Consider the following 17,209-nt stretch of genomic DNA (forward strand, 5'->3'; position numbering starts at 1 on the left):
AAGGGAACATCTTCTCTACAGAAATATGTCAACGATATTGCGTGCAGAAATAAGTAATATTAATTAATTTATTTTCTTTCCATGCAGTCTGAATCCTGATTATGTATGTATTTATTTATTTTGGTAACCCAGACAGCTTGGAAGATGCCAGGAGAAATGAAAGGTGAGGCATTCAGATCATTCTTTCCCCTAGCTGAGAACTAAAGAAAGCAGGAAGAAAGCACTAGGGTAGTGATGAAGTCAAAGGAAAAGTCTTCCTTGATTCTAGGTCCCAAAGGGGCTTTTTCAGAAGGCAACTGGACTTCCTTGTTTTTTTCTTTGAAGACGTTTCACCTTTCATCCAAGAAGCTTCTTCAGTTTTGGCTGGATGGTGGGGAAGCTTCTTGGATGAGAAGTGAAACATCTTCAAGGAAAAAACAAAAAAGTCCAGTTGCCTCCTGAAAAAGCACCTTTGGGACAATCATGACTTGGATAACTTGAGAATCTCCATAGAACTGATTCTATGACTAAAAACATTGCTCTCTATTCTAAGCAGAGGAATCAGAAGGTGTAAGACAGGCATGAGTTGAAAAAGCAAATTTGGATGGGCCAAAGTTTTGATCTGCGATATTTAGAGATGACTGGACTCAAGGTAGAATTAGGGAGAAACTGGGAAGAGAACAGGTTACCAGTAGGATTGTTTTCTTCAGTCAGCCTTGGCTCTTATGGCAAGAGCTGTATTGGGAGCAAATACTCAAAAGCTGATGAACCAGGAAGAGCATCTGAAAGGACTCTTGCAGATGATCTCCTAAAATGGAGAGAGGCTCTTTAACGATCACATCTGGGATTCTGTGTGGAATATTGGTTTCAGATAGAATTCAGCAATATTTATTTTATTTTTATTTATTTATTGAATTTATCTTGCTGCCTATTCGCCCATGGCTACTCAAGGCGGCTTACAGAATATAAAACCTCATTTCAAACAATAAAACTAATAAAAAAGAATCAAATAAATTAATATAATAAAATAAAATCACTCCCTGCCCCAGCGACAGCATATCACACACGAGCCATTCAACGGGCTCCATCCCACTCTGGATTCCCCAGGCCCTCTGGCAGAACTAGGTCTTCAGCACCTTCTGGAAGAGTGTTAGAGTGGGGGCCGTTCTAATCTCTGGGGGGGATGATATTCCAGAGAGGGGGAGCCACCACGGAGAAGGCCCTTCTTCTGGGTCCCACCAGGTGTATCTCCCTTGGGGATGGGACCTGCAGCAATATACTATATTATCTGTTTATATAAAAACAAGGTCTTCTAATATGCACCACAAGAGCGATGGAAATACCCCAGATCTAGACTTTTGTATTATCCTATCTCAAGGGCACTCTCCCCCCCCCATATTATCACCTGAAATTTTGCAAGATTAGCAACTCCTAAGATTTTTGGAAGTTATCTTGAGTTCTGCCTCTGAATGATCGGCCTTGCAAGATTTGAGGGTTTGGTGAAGTTTCAGCTATTTAAAATATTTCTTTAATTATTACGATTTTTTGGACTGAGAAAGAAGAAGCCCTAGTTGGGAATTGTGGGCAGCATCTTCCTAATAACAAAAGTAGACCACATCTCTGTGTATTGTCTTACTTGGGGCCTTCTGCCTTCTTTTAGGGGCAGAAAGAGATTCTGGATGTAGTGAGCAATTGACTTCTAAGGAGACAACTGAATCTGCTCTTGGAAACTCTGATGCAAAGCCTACAAGAAATGCTGGTAAAAACAAAGGTAGACACATGCTTTGTAATCTCTGAAGGTGGGGGGGGGGGATGTAATGGAGCAAAAGTGGGTGGAGCTGGGCCACACTTATGTAAGAAACAGGACCATTCTTTTCCCTGGTTTTGAGAAGAACTTAGTGTCAACTCTGAAGCGAACCTGGCTGAAGCCATCTTGTGCTGCCTCATAGTTGACACGAAGCCTGAGAGGGGGAAGGGAGTGGGGGAGTAGATAGCCCAGTTAACCAGAGGTGGGTTTCAGCAGGTTCTGACCAGTTCTGGAGAAATGGTAGTGGAAATTTTGAGCAGTTCGGAGAACCGATAAATACCAATTCTGACTGGCCCCACCCCCATCTATTCTCTGCCTCCTGAGTCCCAGCTGATCAGGAGGAAATGGGGATTTTGCAGTAACCTTCCCCTGGAGTGGGGAGGGAATGGAGATTTTGCAGTATTCTTCCCCTGTCATGCCCACCAAGCCATGCTACGCCCACCAAGCCACACCCACAGAACTGGTAGTAAAAAAATTTGAAACCCACCACTGTGGTTAACGGTCAAAACAAAAAGTTTTCCTATGGAAACCAAGGTCATTGTAACAGGTGGCTGTTGAAGGAGGAGACGAGCCTGCCATCCATCCTAATTGGACAATATGACCGATGACACCTGGGAGGGGGGATTTTACTCTTTTAATTAGGTGAAAACCGCAGGAACTGTTAAGAGTTGGTTTTCACCGGATATGCCGATATGATGTATCCAATAAACATGTTCTTTGAGGAATCTACCTGCCTCAGAGTTCTGTTTTCAATGGGTGTGTTACTCGGAATGCTGACACTTGGGAGTGTTCTTCTTTTCAAAAAGAAAAAATTCCCACAAAGCCAACTGTAGGCCAATACTGTACCTTGGGTGAGTTTTCCATGACACCTTGGTGGGCATTTCCCATTTCCAGGACCAAATCAAAATCCTGGCACTGACTTTTGGCCATTAGGGTTGGAGAGAAAAGTCCAGGTCACCCATCTGAGAAGGAAGAAATGGATATTTGTTCTTTGTCACAAAGAACAAGATTTGGTTAATTGCTGTAATGCTGTTGGAGAAAATGAGGAGGTTGGGGTGGTATGCTCTATTTTTCACTGTGCTGTTCTGCAGGGAGCACTTGAACTGTATTCTGTGATATTAAATTAAAGGATTTGGACAGGACACTTTCACAAGTGTTACCAGCTTTTTCTTCTGGCAGGCTGTTGGGCATTTAAGAGTATTGGGATTGAGATTGACTTTGAGTCTCCCACGACTATGAGAAAGATGGAGGATCTTAGCCATTCCAGACCCATTTAATCTGTTCTGTGGGGAAAGAAATCTGAAGGCCACACACAACAGATGCCAAGGCTGTGCTTCTGGGCTCCATGGAGGTGCTCTTGACTGCCTTCTTCAGTCTTTCCTTGTTGAGGGTGGGGGAGGGAGATGAGGGACGTTCAGGGTTTATCTGGGGTGGGATCAGCAGCTGCAAACCAGACCACAAACATTAACTGTCAACAAATGCAAGTGCACACCTTCTCTAACCAAACGTTTTCCAGATATTTTGGACTTCCTACTTCCATACAAAGCTGGAAGAAGATAGTTCTATGATACAGGATACAAAAACTGTACATACACATTACAGCCAATCATTTGGGGTAAATGTGCAGTCTCCTACCATAAAGGGCATTACAACTGTCTGTCGGTATGCTACAGTGTGACTACAACCTGGGCAGCTTACAAGACAACAAAACCAACAAAAAATTCTAAGCTATCACAATAAAAGCATGAAATTCACCTCCTAATATTTTCCTCTGTTTTTCAGCTCTCATACATAAGTACATTTCAGACAAAAAGATTATTATAGTAGCTATTATTGTGATCGTCGTTTTGAGTATTGTCATAATTTCATTGGCTGGTAAGTAATGAGAAATTTCTATTTAACATTGTCCAGTTTTGTTGTTGTTTAAATCAAGATCACCACATACATGTAAACCACATAATGATTTGGAAGGAGGTAGCTGGGGTGGGATGTGTCAAACAAGTCAAGATGAAATTTCCTGCAGTGTAACTGAAATCTAGACTTTTTGTACATGTTGCCTGTGTATCCCAAAAGGAAGGAATATTATTGCACTGCTGTAATTGCCATCTGGACTTTTTTGCTACTCTTATAAATGCCCTGGAAGCAAAGATTGTTATGTTAAAGGTAGCACAAGCCTATAGAAGGGAACGAAGATAGCATAATCCAGCAAACAAATCTGCATTTGATTTGATAATTTTTCATTCTTGACCATTTATCTTCTATTTTTATGACATCCACTCAAGTGTTCCATTTCTTCTATAGCTTTATGTGTATATGTGTGTGGTCTTCTTGAGTGCCTTGATTCTGGCAACTGCCTAGAGAAATCCCTGAGGTTATCTTGGGAAATTTTTGAGAAATGGTTTGCCCTTCCCTACTTTCTAGAGCCAAGGCCCAAGATCACCCAGCTGACTTTATGCCTAAAACAGGACTGGGACCTACAGACTCCCATATTCTAGCTTGATGCCTTAACTGCTACCCCAAACTGGATCTTTTCCTACTGTAGCTAGTCTTCATTTAGGTTTCTGCTGATATACTCAACTCCATTTTCATATTCCGTATTCCATGGCCCTAACACTGTTAGCCTTCTGCAAAGCTTTAAAAGCCTTTCTATGCTCCCGAGCATGGGGTGCTACATGCGCCAAGGGCCCAGCCTCTTGGCTAGAGTGTTAACAGACCAGATATCTTGCTTTGTATGTACTTTGAATTAGTCATTTTCAAGTTTTAGAATTAGAATTTTTTATTGGCCAAGTGTGATTGGACACACAAGGAATTTGTCTTGATGCATACGCTCTCAGTATACATAAAAGAAAAGATACGTTCATCAAGAATCATAAGGTACAACACTTAATGATAATCATAGGGTACAAATAAGCAATCCAGAAACAATATCAATATAAATCGTAAGGATACAAGCAACAAAGTTACAGTCATACAGTCATAAGTGGAAGGAGATGGGTGGTGGGAACGATGAGAAGATTAATAGTAATGCAGACTTAGTAAATAGTTTGACAGTATTGAGGGAATTATTTGTTTAGCAGAGTGATGGCATTTGGGGAAAAACTGTTCTTGTGTCTAGTTGTTCTGGTGTGCAGTGTTTTTACTGTTTTACTGCTTTTTATTGTTTAAAATGTTGTTAAGATTTTAATTGTAATATATGTTTTGAATTGTGAGCTGCCCAGAGTCATTTGCTAAAATGGGTGGCTATAGAAATCTATCAAAGAAACAAACAAATAAGTAAGTTAATTTGGTTATTTAATTTTAGTACTTCCCAAACCTGGATAATTTTCCCCAAATTGGCTAAAAATGGCTTTTCATTGGGTAATGATATATACCAACCCATTACCCAATCCACACAGGGAGATGTAAATTTGCAGAAGTGTGACCCCAGCTAATATACAGCCATAAATATAGAATTGCAGTATATCCAGTCAAAAAACTGAAAATCACAAAATCGCTGGGCTTTCTGGTAAACTGACTGCATCAAACTTGAAGAAATATCCTGACTTCAATGTAAGTACCCATCCATCATTTCCCCCCTCTGAGACACTGAATCCCATGGAGTCATAGCTCTCATGTTATTGCTGTTATAAGGCCATAAAATACTTTAGATCCTGTTTAGCAGGACGTTCGTGCCATTACTCTACCATCTGGCTTTTGAGAGAGACAGCTTAACTGTCAGGGTTCCAAGTAATACACCCATAGCAAACAGAACTCTGAGGCAGGTAGGTTCCTCAAAAAATAGTTTTATTGGATATATCATATTGGCACAGGCCGTTGGAAACTGACTCTAAATGTTCCCCCAGTTTTCACCTAATTAAAAGTAAAAGTTTTTCCCCTTTCCCCAAACAATCAGTCACATGGTCCAATCAGGGTGCAATCCAGTTGCTTGGTAACATCACTCCTCCTTTCTTTAGCCACCTGTGGGAATGTCCTTGGTTCACAGGGGAAACTATTTTGTTTTGGCTACAAAACCCCAGCTATCTCTAATCCACCTTCCCTATCCCTCTCTATTGTGGCAACACTGGAGCCTCAAAATGGCCTCCGTCAGGCCAGCTTCAGAGTCGACATTAACTATCCCAAAGCATACAATGAGAACTATATAAAGAGGAAGCTAGGAAGCCAAGATATCAGCCAACCCCAAAGGTAAACATCTGATGAGCATCTCTGAGAGCCAATGACTGATCTTCAAAGTGCTAACAAGCAGATGACTCCAAGGGCTGCAAATCCTTCCATTCCCCATCATTCAGTCAAAACCGAAGATGCTTCTCGGATGAGAAGCGAAACATTTTCAAAAGGAAAAAAACCAAAACAAAGAAAATCCAGTTGCCTTTTGAAAAAGCATCTTTGAGACTTGAGCCCCATCATAATTGAACTCCAGGCTGCAGGCAGAGTTGGCCTGCAACACTGCACTTTAACCACCAGGGCTCTTATAATTACATTGTAAATACCTTATAATGTAATTACATTATAAACATATTTGTGTACACAAATTCCAATTTATGTAAGATAGCTTAATATGGTATTAGCTATTCAACTTTGTTGTCAGAACTGTAGTTAATTGTGAGCTGTATGATTTGCGCTTTTTGTTTTACTTCCAGTTAAAAAATCAGAAACATGTCCACTTTGTTATACCTCTGCAAGCCAAGGTGCTGCCTGCCCAGATTTCTGGATTGGATATAGAGAAAAATGTTTCTATGTATCAAAAGAAGAAATGAATTGGTCTCTCAGTTTAATAACCTGTTCCTCGTTTAATGCATCCTTGGCTGTGATTGATAGTCAGAACGAATTGGTAAGGAACAAGGAGACATAATGAGTAACTGCATTGTTGTCCTGGCATTCACAAATACAAAAAGCAGTCGTATTATATTTATTATCCATTTACTACTAAAACTTTCATTGTGTTTGTCTATTTGTCAAGTTAGCCCAAATGGTGTATTATACCGTAACAATTTTTGAATCAATCATCTATTATTCTTTCATGTATACCCAAATCTGTGGGCTTCAAAACCCAAGACAGCCAACACAACACACAAACACAAGCACTCAAAGGCTACTACTCACTACTCATTACTCCACGCTTTCTCACTTCTACTAGACCTCTTTTTACTGCTCTTCCCACTACTCCTTCTTATGAGTCCTACTGCTGCATAACAGTATCTCTTTCTATCTGTGTTAAGGCAGCTTTACAAACTAATGGTAACAAAACATTTTTGAATCACAGTACCTAAAATCCACTAACTAACTTAAAAGACTGCATAGAAAATCTGGCAGCCATTACTCCTGTGGAATTGAAATTGTTTTATTAACAAAGCTGTGTCCTTTGTAGGGACCCTATGGTCACATGATCATCGTTTTCGACACTTCCTGTCAGCTTCCCATGAGCAAAGTCAGTGAGGAAGCCAGCAGAAAGTTGGCAGTCACTCCCACTCCCTTTTTCCCATTCTGATTAATCTGTTTAGTTATGTAAATATTGACTTACTATTGAAGTTCATTTACCACTACAATTACTTTTTTTATTTAGAATGGAATGGAATGGAATGGAATGGAATGGAATGGAATAGAATAGAATAGAATAGAATAGAATAGAATAGAATAGAATAGAATAGAATAGAATAGAATAGAATAACAGAGTTGGAAGGGACCTTGGAGGTAGTGGTGGGATTCAGTCAGTTCGCACCACTTCGGGAGAACTGGTTGTTAACTTTCTGAGTTGTTTGGCAAACTGGTTGTTTGGGAGAAATCATTAGGACAGAGAACCGGTTGTTAAATTACTTGAATCCCACCACTGCTTGGAGGTCTTCTAGTCCAACCCCCTGCACAGGCAGGAAACCCTACACCATTACAGACAAATGGTTATCCAGCATCTTCTTAAAAATTTCCAGTGTTGGAGCATTCACAACTTCTGGAGGCAAGTTGTTCCACTGATTAATTGTTCTAACTGTCAGGAAATTTCTCCTTAGTTCTAAGTTGCTTCTCTCCTTGATTAGTTTCCACTTATATCATAAATATGTACAAATAGTACATATTTATTATATGTACTATTCTTAGGTTGTGATGGGACTATCTAGCATTGGGTAAGGAAAAAAAATACGATCAGCCTAACATTTAATGTTCATTTTGATCACGCCAGACTGCACTAACTTTCGCTCTTTAATTCAAATTTGAAATGGAGATCCAGAACATTTTCTCTTATGGCTAGAGGTCTTACCTGCAGCTCTTGTAGTTCCACTAATGTAATGAACACTCTTAATGTCCATTCTGTATTTTTTAAAAAATCAACTTGTAGAGCCTCCTCAATGGTTTGACAGGTTTCTGCATTTGCTTGCCTCAGTAGAGTAACAATCTTTATTTCTGTCACTTGGATTGCTTGAATTATTTTATTTGAACATTCCTCTAAATTGCTTCTCATGAAGTAGAGCTAGTGTGGCTGCCACCTTTGTTGTGGTTGTGAACAGATGTTCATCTTGTTTATTATGAAATGCAATAAAGTCAAACACAGTTTTATAATCTTTGACTTCCTCTTGTGGTCAAAGAGCAGATCACTTGCAAGTCTGAAGTTGTATCTTAGCCAATCAGACTCAGCGACAATTAGAAACTTTCATTCTCCCACAACAAACACCTCAGCGTTATCACATTATCAAACAAAAATGGCAGATTTGTAAAGCAAGGCCACATTTTATGCCATAAAATTTGAAATGCTTATTTTTATTTTTTTAAAAAAATAGCTTAAAGAAAGAACATATTCCAGACTTTTATATTTTAGCTCATCATTGGCATTCCCTCTCTGGTTATTTAACACTAATAATGTCTCTAAAATGGTGCACTCTTCAAAAAGGAGTAACACACTGTGACCAAAAAAGGATCTCTTAATCAATAAAGATAAATAGTGAAAATAAGGTCCTTAAGACGTAGAAGGCATGACGTAATGTCTGCTTGAGAATTTTTTTAAAAAAAAAACTGTTGGTTTTCTGCTGTGAAGAAGCTGCTTGCATGAGCCATGGTGGCGCAGTGGTTAGAGTGCAGTACTGCAGGCTACTTCTGCTGACTGACTGCTGACTGCAATTTGGCAGTTCGAATCCCACCAGGCTGAAGGTTGACTCAGACTTCCATCCTTCATCAGCATAGTACAAGTTATTGCTGCAGCCTTCTCCAGTTATTAAACCAGAGTCATCCTCTTCCAATTCAGCTTTCCTTGTGATCAGGATTACATTTCGAACACTTTATATACAGGTAGTCCTTGACTTATGACCATTTGAAGTTACAAATGACCCGAAAAAGGGGACTTATGACCCAGATTGAAACTTCCAATTGTCGTGCACCCTCCACAATAATGTGACCAAGCTTTAGGTGCTCGGCAACACAATCTTGCAATGTACCGCAGTGACATGACCATGTTTTATGATGCTTTTGCAAAAAACTAGCACTTCCAGGTTTTGGCAAAACCACACCCATAGTGAATCATAGATTTGCTTAACAACTGTGGCATTAGCTTAATGACTTCAGTGATTCGCTTAATGACTACTGTGCTTTGCTTAATGAGCGCTGCAAAAAAAAAAAGGTCATAAAATTGTTTTATGACCGTTATGACGTACAACAGGCAGGCTCTGCTACTGTTGAATATCGAGGACTATCTTAAAAGACTCTGCTCTCTTAAGTCTATAACTGTGGGAAAGGGCAAAGGAACGAGAAAAAGAGGATGACCAACAATAAGGCATATGGTCAATTGGAAGACCTGAAAGACCAGGTTGGGGACAAGTCCTCCAAGAGAAGGTGAAATCTATGTAATCAGTAAGAGTTGACATTAACTTGATGGCAAATAACCAAATAAGAGCTGTGGTGGCGCAGTGGTTAGAGTGCAGTATTGCAGGCTACTTCTGCTGATCATTGGCTGCCAGCAGTTTGGCAGATCGAATCTCACCAGGCTCAAGGTTGACTCAGCCTTCCATCTTTCCGAGGTTGGTAAAATGAGGACCCAGATTGTTGGAGGGGGGGGGAAATATGTTGACTGTGTAAACTGCTTAGAGAGGACTGTAAAGCACTGTGAAGTGGTATACAAGTCTAAGTGCTATTGCTAAATGTATTATTTGCATAAGAGCTGCCATAAATATTTTTGTTATCTTGATGAGTTATTAATATTAAGAAATATTTGAGGAGGGCTACCATTATGAGTAACAAAAACTAATATATTCCTGTTGAATTCTGTCCAATGCATCTTAAATTTAAAAACAGATATGTGTACTGTATATCAAGCAAAAAGCTTAATTTAATAGACCTCCTTTTAGTGGACTTTGGATACAACAGACCTGATTTCTATGTCACTATCTCCCTCAAATAATGGACAAGCCCACTCTGTCTGAAATAGTGCTGACAAGGCATTTACACATACCTTACCTTTACCTTAGTTGATTATGATTTTGTACAAAAGAAATAAATTGAGGCAATTGATGTATTTTGACACTTAATAGACAGAAAAAAAAAACATTTTCTTTCCAAAATTAGCGTATTAAATGAGGATTTTACTATACATTATTTCCTTTCTCCTAGGATTTTTGGGTGGGTATATTAGGTCCCTTTCATTACTGGTTTGATCTCTCAAGAGAAGTTAACCAGGTCTGGAAATGGTCCAATGGCACAAAGTTTAAAAATCAGTAAGTATGGTTTTATTTATTTGTTTGCAGAACGTACAGAGCTATTTACCCATTTGAAACATTTATATGCATTAGGCTTCAGTCAGAGTGGCTGAAGGAATAATAAGAATTGGGATCATTTTTGACTAAGGTTCTCTCCCTAAAAATAAGACACAGAAAGGGGAGAAAAAAGGAAAAAAACAATTGCTCAGGCAATAGTATGTAACATCTGGTGGTCCATGCACTGCTGGCCAGCTGTGATGGACTGAGAAGTTCAGAATGGCTGAGATGATACACCACCTTCAAGAGCAGATAGTTCTCCTGCCAATTTTGTTATTTTTGTAAGCAAGGGCGGGACAGCCCAATCTGTCATAAAATTGCAGTTTGCTTTTTTTTCTTCTTCTTGAAAGGCACTTTCTATAAGATAAGATTCCTCAAACCTGACATCTTTAAAGTGAGTGGACTTCCAGAATTCCTGGTTGCCTGGTGAATTTTGAGAATCCATATCTTGTAAATTTGCCAAGTTTGAGAAACACCGCTCTATTAACAATAGGGAAATGGGAAATCTGTACATGTTAAAGATCAACTGTGTGATATATCAACTATCCCTGATCTGTTTCATATCCATAATTCAGAATGTTGATTCAAACTTCTTTGGAAAGGATGTTTATTGGAAAAGTAACCAAATGATCAAATTAAGCTAATAGACAATTGGATTGGGAGAAGGGATCTGATTTGGCAATTTGATCAAATAGTCTTCAAATCAAGGGTCTTAATTAAATAGCCGGCATATGCACATAAAAGAGAGAAATCAGTAGGATAGAAAGGGAGAGTGTTAAAATCCAGTCTGGGAGGGTATTATCCACAATTCTACTTCCAGACTTCATATTCTTCCATCTGTAAAAGAACCAAGTGGCACCATTCATTTCTGTTGAAGTTATCTGTCGTGTTTTAAGACTATTTATCAGGAGTGTCAGATGCTTAAAAATCTAATACATCTAAAATTAGGCATATATGTCTAACACTTTAGCAAATCTACACCATTTGGAATTTGAATTGAAAAGTGTGAATCTGAAATTTCAATTCAAAATTTCAATGATTCAGGGCAGTACTTCAACTGTGCTAGTTGAATGTACTTAAACCTCTAGTTCAAGGGTGTCAAACTCGCATCATCATCACGTGACGTATCACAACTTCTTTTTCCTTTGCTAAACCAGAGATGGGCATGGCCAGCGCATGACGCATCCAGCCCACGGGCCGCGAGTTTGACACCGCTGCTCTAATTGATCACTGAAATTTTGAACCAAAATTTTACTTTTACACTTTACACTGTACTTCAAAACATACACTTTATACTCTTCTCTTCTCCTCTTCTCCTCCCTTCCCTTCCCTTCTCTTCTCCTCCTCCCTTCCCTTTTCTCTTCTCTCCTCTCCTCTCTTCTCCTCCCTTCCCTTCCCTTCCCTTCCCTTCTCTTCTCCTCCTCCCTTCCCTTCCCTTCCCTTCTCTCTTCTCTTCTCTTCTCCTCTTCTCCTCCCTTCCCTTCCCTTCCCTTCCCTTCCCTTCCCTTCTCTTTCCCTCCCTCTCTCTCTTGGACTTAGCTTTTCACTGAGTGCATCCTGAAGGCACGGTGTTGGCTGATGTTTCCTGTGCTCTCAAGATGGTAATCCTCCTGGAAGGATTATTCCTACAATGCTAATTTCTTCCCTCAGTCACCACTAACATAGTAATTACTTGTGCTTTTTGCAGGTTTCCAGTGCGAGGAGAAGGCTTCTGTGCATATATAAATGGAAAAGGGGCTGATAGTACCATATGCTCCATGGAGAAGCATTTTCTATGCAGCCAGCCAGAAAGTTGCGGCAACAATGGATGACACAACCACCTCAAAAGAGGAGACCTCCTGTCTTATCTCAATTCATTGGAGAAGCACATGTGTGTATGTAGTGTCTCCTGGCACATTCAGACTCTCCTGGCACACCCAGACTTGATGCTTGCCATATCAACTTTAATTGGATCCTAGTTTAACAAAGCTGTAATGTTCCTAATCTACAGAGAGTCCTTGATTTACAACAATTCATTTAGTGGCCATTTGAAGTTACAACGGCACTGGATAAAGTGACTTATGACTCACAAATGAAGGGAAATATATGTGTTCCAGGATAATGTTGCAGGACCCAATCTAGATCAGTCACTGGGACCAGAGGTTTAGTCTTCCAAGCTTTTGGACTCGTGCGGGAACTCATCTTCAAGGAAGTTCTTGAAGAGTGTGTGCTTTAGGCTGTTCTCTGTGTTGTATTTATGTTGTATGTGGCTTTTTGGATGTTGATTGGGGTGTTGATGGCTGGCTATTAAGTCATTGGCTGTTGTTTGTTTGTGCTTCCAAGCCCCTGCCTCCTAAGTACTTGATAAACTAGATGTCAAACCTGAAGTGAACCTAGCTGAGCCCTTCTTATTTATTTATTTATTTATTTATTAGTTCAATTTATATGCCGCCCTTCTCCGAAGACTCAGGGCAGCTTACAATGCGTTAAGCAATAGCCTTCATACTTTTGTATATACCTGCTTAGTAGGGCTTTTGCCCCCCCCCCAGTGGTGTTCTTTTTTATACAAAGTCAGCTTATTGCCCCCACAATCCGGGTCCTCATTTTACCTACCTCAAAAGGATGGAAGGCTGAGTCAACCTTGAGCCTGGTGAGATTCGAACTCGCAGTAATTGCAGGCAACTGGTGCTAGTTAACAGCACTTTAGTCTGCTGCACCACCAAGGCTCTTTGGAGGCTTCAGGGTTGCCACACAACAGAGGGAGGGGGCAAATAATTAGACGGGGTTTGCTAGACAAAACAATAAAGTTTTCCTGTGGGAATCAAGGACATTCTTATAGGTGGCTGGCCAAAGGAGGGGTGGATTTCAACTCCCTCATGCTGGCTGAGGAATTCTGGGAACTGAATTCCACACCTTAAAATTGACAAGGTTGGGAAATCTTGTTCTAGATTCTGGAATCACGGAACCACTGAATCATAGGGCTGAAAGGGATCTCAAAGGTCTTCTAACAGATTGACAGAGTTGGAAGAGATCTTATAGGTCATCTAGTCCAACCCCCCACTCAAGCAAGAGACCCTACACCATTTCTGACAAATGGCAGTCCAATCTTTTCTTGAAAGTCTCGAGTGATGAAGCTCCCACAACTTCTGAAGGCAACTTCTGCTCCATGGGTTGATGGCTCTCACTGTCTGAAAATTTCTCCTTGTTTCCAGGTTGAATCTCTCCTTGATCAGTTTCCATCCATTATTCCTTTTCTGGCCTTCAGGTGCTTTGGAAAATAGATTGACCCTCTCCTCTCTAATCCAACCTCCAGCTCAAGACAAGGAGATCTTATTCCATCCCTGTCCAATGATTGTCTAGACTTCTTTTGAAGACCTCCAGTAGTGGAGTACCCACAACTCTGGGAGGCAATTGTTCTTACTGTCAGAATAACAGAGTTGAAAGAGGCCTTGGAAGTCTACTAGTCCAACATCCTGCCTAGGCAGGAAGACCTGTATCTTTTCAGACAAATGGCTGTCCAATCTCTTCTTAAAACATCCAGTGTTGGAGCACTTACAACTTCTGGAGGCAAGTTGTTTCACTGATTAATTCTCACTTAATTTCTCATTACTTCTAGCATCACTCTTTAATGAGTTTCCAAGCACCCATTATTTTTTCTCCTGCCCTCTGGTGCTTTATGGAGATTAAGTCAGTAATTCCACTGAATCACTGAAAGATGCAGCCTCTTTGCATTTCTTATGCTTGTAATTTGCTCCAGTGATTTTGTTGGGTGTGTGGGATGTGTGCCACTGGTGGGTTCCTCCCAGTTTGGCCTGGTTCCGCCGAGCCGGTAGCAGTGACGATATGATGTCACCGAACCGGTTCTCCCCCCCACGCCCCCCAACCACCCACTCCCGCGTTATTCTTACCTTTTATTTGGCCTCACCCCCCAATCTATTGCTGCCTCCTGAATCCCAGATGATGGCTAGAGGGAAAAAGACTGTTTAAACTCTTGCCGCGGGGCTTCAAAGGGCCGCCCTACAGCTGATCAGTGTTAAAAGAAAACAAATGAGTAGACCAGTGCCTGCAAAAATAAATGGGTAGACCAATGCCTGCAAAAATACATGAGTAAATCAGTGCCTGCAAAAATAAATGGGTAGACCAATGCCTGCAAAAATAAATGGGTAGATCGGTACAGCTCTGCACACAGTTAAAAGCCTGGTAGACCAGTACCTCTGCTAAATCCTAAATAATTGTCACATGACCATCAAGCCACGCCCACAAAATAAGTCATGCCCACAGAACCGGTAGTAAAAAAATTTAGAACCCCTGATGTGTGTGCTTAAAAGATGAAGGTGATTTTATTGTCATGAATATTCCTTTGATGGACCGAGAGCTCTACCAGCAAAAACAGGCTCCTGATCTCTGTTTCCGGCTACGACAGCCTCCTGCAACCCTCTGCCAGCGAAAATGGAGCCCAAGAGGGCTGCATGTGGCCCTCCCAAGCTCTGTTTTCCCTGGCAGAGGCACAGCGGGCCAGTCCTTTGCTGTTTCCAGGATGGCCCTGCAAGCCAGATCTAAGCACCCCACGGGCCGGATCTGGCCCCCAGGCTATGAGTTTGACACCCCTGCTGTTAAGCATTGTGCTTGTTTCATGGGTGACTCTCAGTCATTCAAATCAAATCGCTGTGGCGACTTGTTGATAACTTTCATGCAATGGGCGGCATGAAGCAGCACAGCAAAAGCGCTTCATGACTATTGCAGTGGTTAGAATGCAGCACTGCAAGACAGTTCTGCTAACTGCCAGCGGCCTGCAATTTGGCAGATCGAATCTCACCAGGCTCAAAGTTGACTCAGCCTTCCATCCTTCCAAGGTGGGTAAAATGAGGAGCCAGATTGTTGGGGGCAATAGGCTGGCTCTGTAAATCACTTAGAGAGGGCTGTAAAGCGGTATATAAGTCTAAGTGCTATTGCTATTGGACTATGGATGAAAAATCGCTGTCCTTAAAACTCTTTTGTAACAATTTTATTGAACTCTACATTTAAAAAGATAAGAACTAATAGAAACTGAAAAAATAGGAGGTAGAAAATCCAGGGAAGGAAGGAAATATATAAAGAAATGATATCTTCCCCTTCATAACAAGTATGAAGTTGTCTAACATTTGAACTAATGGGCTTGGTGGAGAAGTTTCTTCCTGTATCTCATCTCTTTATCTGTAAAGAAACCCTTAAAACCTTGTAATTAAGTCCTGGTCACCAAAAGTCCACTAATGGTTACCAGGAATAAGATATCTATTTTAAACCTTCGTTAAATAAAATTTTACATTCCTTTTATTTTTAACCATCTGTTTTATTTTTATGGCTTTACGTATGCTTCAGCCACATTCAGCATGATACATATTATTCAATCTCCACTATAGATACATCCCAGCATTCAAATATCTATTCTGTGGCTCATTTCTTGACTGCTTGTTCCTTTATTATTCATGGTTGAACCTTGATCCTAAAAGGCAGGATCACCTACCCATCACTTTGCTATCTTTATTGTCAGTACTAGGCAGGTTTCGGTACCTTCTTTTTATTATGGCATAGGACCTGGATACCTTCGAGACCGACTTCTGTCACCAGTAGCCTCCCACCGGCCAGTTCGCTCCCACAGAGAGGGGCTCCTCAGGGTGCCATCAGCCAAGTTACAACACCCAGGGGGAGGGCCTACTCTGTGGGTGCTCCTGCCCTGTGGAAGGAACTGCCCCCGCAAATACGTAAGATCTCCAACCTCTGTGTGTTTCGCTGCGCTCTTAAAACCCTACTGTTCCGCCAGGCCGGGCTATCTATGTAAATGATTTTAAATTGGGTGTTTTAAATTTTTGGGTTTTAATTCCGGGCCGAAATTGTTTAATATTTTTAATTATTTTTAAATTTGATGTTTGTATATATTGTGCTTTTAATTGGCTGTACACCGCCCCGAGTCCTTTGAGAGAAGGGCGGTATAGAAATTAAATTATAAATAAATTATAAATAAATAAATTAGTTTGGTTGTTTTATGTGAAATCTTAATCTCATTTTTTTCCCATTGTGCTCCTTGAAAATCAAGGATTTACTACAGATTGCAGCTATAGTACCATGGCTAGGAAAACAGTCACAATTTTTAAGCTTTATTGTCAGGTTAAATGTCTAACCCATTCGTATCATATGCCCTCATAGTTCTGCAAGGGTTAACACAACCACATATCCCATCATTCCACCTTACCTCTGACTCCTCCCCCTGGGTTTAAGAGGTCCCACCACGAGGCCATCCAGCAGTTCCAGATGTGTACCTGTAAGAGAAGGACAAAGGTCAGTGGTTATCAACTGAATGGGCCCAGACTAGTTCAGGCCTGCAATAAAGAAACTAAAAGAAGATATACTTGTGTCTTATAAGTTATTGGGTTAGATCCATCATTCTCACAGAATGGTAGCAGAGGATGGTTACCCATAACTCTGAATAATGACTGATCCAACTGTTTATTCTGAAAAGAAGAACAGAATAAACACAAGAGCTTTCACTCGACAAATGGCTGCACAACTGACACCCAGAGGTGCCACAGCAAGAGCCACACCGACTTAGAGTGAGCAGGATGGCGATCTGAACTCACTGCCCAGGAACGAGAGACAACAAGAGAAAGCAAGCGATCGCGAACAGGAAGCATCACAGAGAGGAGATGAACTAAGGCTATCAATACTGAAATTAATGGAGATG

General features: G+C 40.7%; 1 protein-coding gene and 1 long non-coding RNA gene across 3 annotated transcripts in view; one reads left to right on the forward strand and one right to left on the reverse strand.

The window, feature by feature from the left end:
* The window catches only part of LOC139312128 (uncharacterized), a 33,439-nt gene that overhangs the window by 3,542 nt on the left and 12,688 nt on the right, over nt 1-17,209 (reverse strand). For both annotated transcript variants that reach the window (XR_011599974.1, XR_011599973.1), the window contains exon 2: nt 16,721-16,787. This is a non-coding gene — a long non-coding RNA (uncharacterized lncRNA). The remainder of the gene's footprint in view (nt 1-16,720; nt 16,788-17,209) is intronic.
* Nucleotides 106-12,323, forward strand: LOC139309386 (C-type lectin domain family 2 member D-like). The gene is made up of 6 exons (XM_070933449.1): nt 106-163; nt 1,640-1,750; nt 3,569-3,661; nt 6,424-6,614; nt 10,370-10,473; nt 12,200-12,323. The coding sequence occupies exons 1-6, from the start codon at nt 106-108 to the stop codon at nt 12,321-12,323; spliced, it is 681 nt and encodes a 226-aa protein (XP_070789550.1).

The sequence above is a fragment of the Pituophis catenifer genome, unplaced genomic scaffold (assembly GCF_029215685.1).
Source record: "Pituophis catenifer annectens isolate HBS135680 unplaced genomic scaffold, rPitCat1.0.hap2 SCAF_2, whole genome shotgun sequence".
Lineage (NCBI taxonomy): Eukaryota > Metazoa > Chordata > Lepidosauria > Squamata > Colubridae > Pituophis > Pituophis catenifer.